Source organism: Danio rerio, chromosome 10, assembly GCF_052040795.2.
Source record: "Danio rerio strain M-AB ecotype USA chromosome 10, GRCz13ab, whole genome shotgun sequence".
Lineage (NCBI taxonomy): Eukaryota > Metazoa > Chordata > Actinopteri > Cypriniformes > Danionidae > Danio > Danio rerio.
The window spans coordinates 48475001-48477500 of record NC_141030.1 but is presented as its reverse complement, the minus strand read 5'-3'; the positions used below and the strand labels follow the sequence as shown (position 1 = coordinate 48477500).

Here is a 2500-nt window from a genome sequence, read left to right as displayed (position 1 = left end):
TAATTATTTTATTTATTTATAAAAAAAAAAAAAATTATATATATATATATATCTTTTAAAATTATTTATGTATTATTGTATTGTTACTGTTCCTATGGAGTTTAATAAGTATTTGTATTTACAGGGTCTACGATAGCAATACTCAATGACAGTACTGCCGCTGTAGGGGAGGGATAAGGGGATGTTTAAAGGAGGTAAAATGTGTAAACTGATTGTATTGTGAAATTATTGAAGAAAAAAAAAATAAAAATCATAAAAAAAAAATACAAAAAAGTAAAATAAAAAATAGAAAAATCTAATTAATAAAAATTAAATCAGATAAAATTATCTAATAATAAAAATACATACATTTTAGTTATTAAATAAAGAGTATTAATAAGAAAATGTGAAAATTAAACAAATTTGTACAAAAATTATTTAAAGCATTTAAATATTTAATTCAATTCATCTATTTCTACAGCGCTTTTACAAATGTAGATTGTCACACATCAGTAATTGACTGATGTTTGGTTAAAACGTGGTTAGTTGAATCGTATGAAACAGCTGCTCACAGGAGACATGTAATTATTTTGTATTTTTCACATGGCATTATGTATAATTATATTCATTTTGGAAAGATACAAGGTACCTTTTAAAAAGTTATGGTGATTTTCCACTTTTGACAGATATTCAATTATTTTGTTTGCAAAAAAAGCTATTTTTTTATTTCTTAAGAAAACCTTTTCACAACTTCAGCTAATGTAAGTCAGATTTCAGCTTTAAAGTGAAATTAACTATTCATCAAAAAAACATAATTGGTTTGCTTCCTTAAATTACTTTAATACCACAAATGATAAAAATGACTTTCATTTATATATTAAAAAAAAATAGATAAATATTCTCGCTAAAATGGGATAAAACACAGCAAATGTTCATTGCATGTCATTTTAATCAGTTTTACACCCTTGCAATGGACGTTTTCAGGTTTTGGATTTATGTTGTAGTGTTCAGTTTCAGCTCACCTCTTCAAACCACAGCATGGGCATCACCACCTCCGCTATATTCCCTGTTTCTCTGAAATAAGCAAAAGCACAGCAGACAACAGTGAGAGAGAGAGAGAGAGAAAGACTGAAAACAAACATTTCACAAGAGCAGGAGAGAGCGGTCGGATCTCTCAAACAGGCTGTTTTTAGGTTTTTATTCCTCTAATAAAAAAAAAACTGTAGCTTGAAGTCTGATGTTGGAGAAACAGGAGTAACACTAACCTTGTCAATTCTTTTACTATTTATTTACTTGTTCTCAGAATTGTACCTTATATACACACACTCTCAGAATAAAAAAATGGTACATTGTACCAAAGAAGCTACAAACCCTTGTCACTGGAGCAGCACCTTTTTATGGGACAGAATTGTACCTTAAGACAAAGAAACAATGTTGTACTGTTGCAGTTTGTACCTTTAAGGACATGATTTGCATCATGGGAAACCAAAAATGTACCTTTGGGTTTTTAAAACCTGCAGATACAATATTGTGCCTTCATCAAAGAGACAAATCTGATCCATGAAGGCATCACTACAGTGACGATTACTACAGTGACTATTTAAAAGGCTTTTTCCTAAATTCAAAATGTGTCATTTTCAGGAAGTATAAATCAAACACATTTTTAAACAATGCTAAAAAAAAAATAAAAAATAAAAAAATTGTGAAAATCCAACTTATCCAATAACAATAAAACACTTTAACACAAATCAAAAGAGCTTTTTGCTGAACATTCCACAACAATTTTTCCACACATGCTACAGCAGTACATTCTCACATCTACAATAACACTCTCCATTGTCCACACAATACCTTTTTATTCACGTAAAAGTTATTTTACTTAATTTTGCACCCCTCTATTTCCATTTTAAAATTATTATAACGAGATGTGCACAATGTTTGATCAGTTTTACAATACTTAAATATCTGCATGAACACTGCATATGCAGGACTTTTGCCAGCTCTTGTGTAGTGGAAAGCAAATGCCAAAATGTGCAGAGATCAATGAAGCTGTAATTATCATAAAACGCTCACTAAATATTTATTATAAATGCCTTAAACGTTTAGTTAACACCAATAATTTTGTTTTACCAGTTGTATTGTATTATAGAACTTAAATGTTCATGATTTTCTTTAAACGTATGCTTTTAAAGGATGATTCATGTTTTAATAAGGAAATTAATCATAAAATCACTTCGCCTTTCCAGTAATATTAATTTATAGATCTTGTAATATGTAGGGCCAGACAGAATCTGCAGACATTTTTTGCTATTTCTGCCGAGAATTTTGCTAAAAGTCTGCGGATTTCTGCTGAATTATTTTGGGAGTATCATAACTAAAACCTTAATACGTGAAATAGAAAGTAATACCTTTTAAACTTTTATTTTAATGTTTAAAATGCAAATCCAATTAGATCCACTTATTTGTAAACAAAATAAGTCTCTTATATATCTACTAAAAGACCGAAAATATTACTGTACAA

General features: G+C 28.8%; 2 protein-coding genes and 1 long non-coding RNA gene across 6 annotated transcripts in view; 1 reads left to right on the top strand and 2 right to left on the bottom strand.

The window, feature by feature from the left end:
• Nucleotides 1-2500, bottom strand: part of myo18b (myosin XVIIIB) — an 880426-nt gene that overhangs the window by 533422 nt on the left and 344504 nt on the right. The gene's annotated exons all lie outside the window — the stretch shown is intronic.
• Nucleotides 1-2500, top strand: part of LOC147842218 (uncharacterized) — a 167245-nt gene that overhangs the window by 106172 nt on the left and 58573 nt on the right. The gene's annotated exons all lie outside the window — the stretch shown is intronic.
• scarb1 (scavenger receptor class B, member 1) overlaps nt 1-2500 on the bottom strand; it is a 45501-nt gene that overhangs the window by 11252 nt on the left and 31749 nt on the right. For all 4 annotated transcript variants that reach the window (NM_198921.2, XM_087268996.1, XM_087268997.1 and 1 more), the window contains 1 exon segment: nt 1002-1053. In NM_198921.2, the coding sequence (NP_944603.2) occupies nt 1002-1053 (52 nt within the window).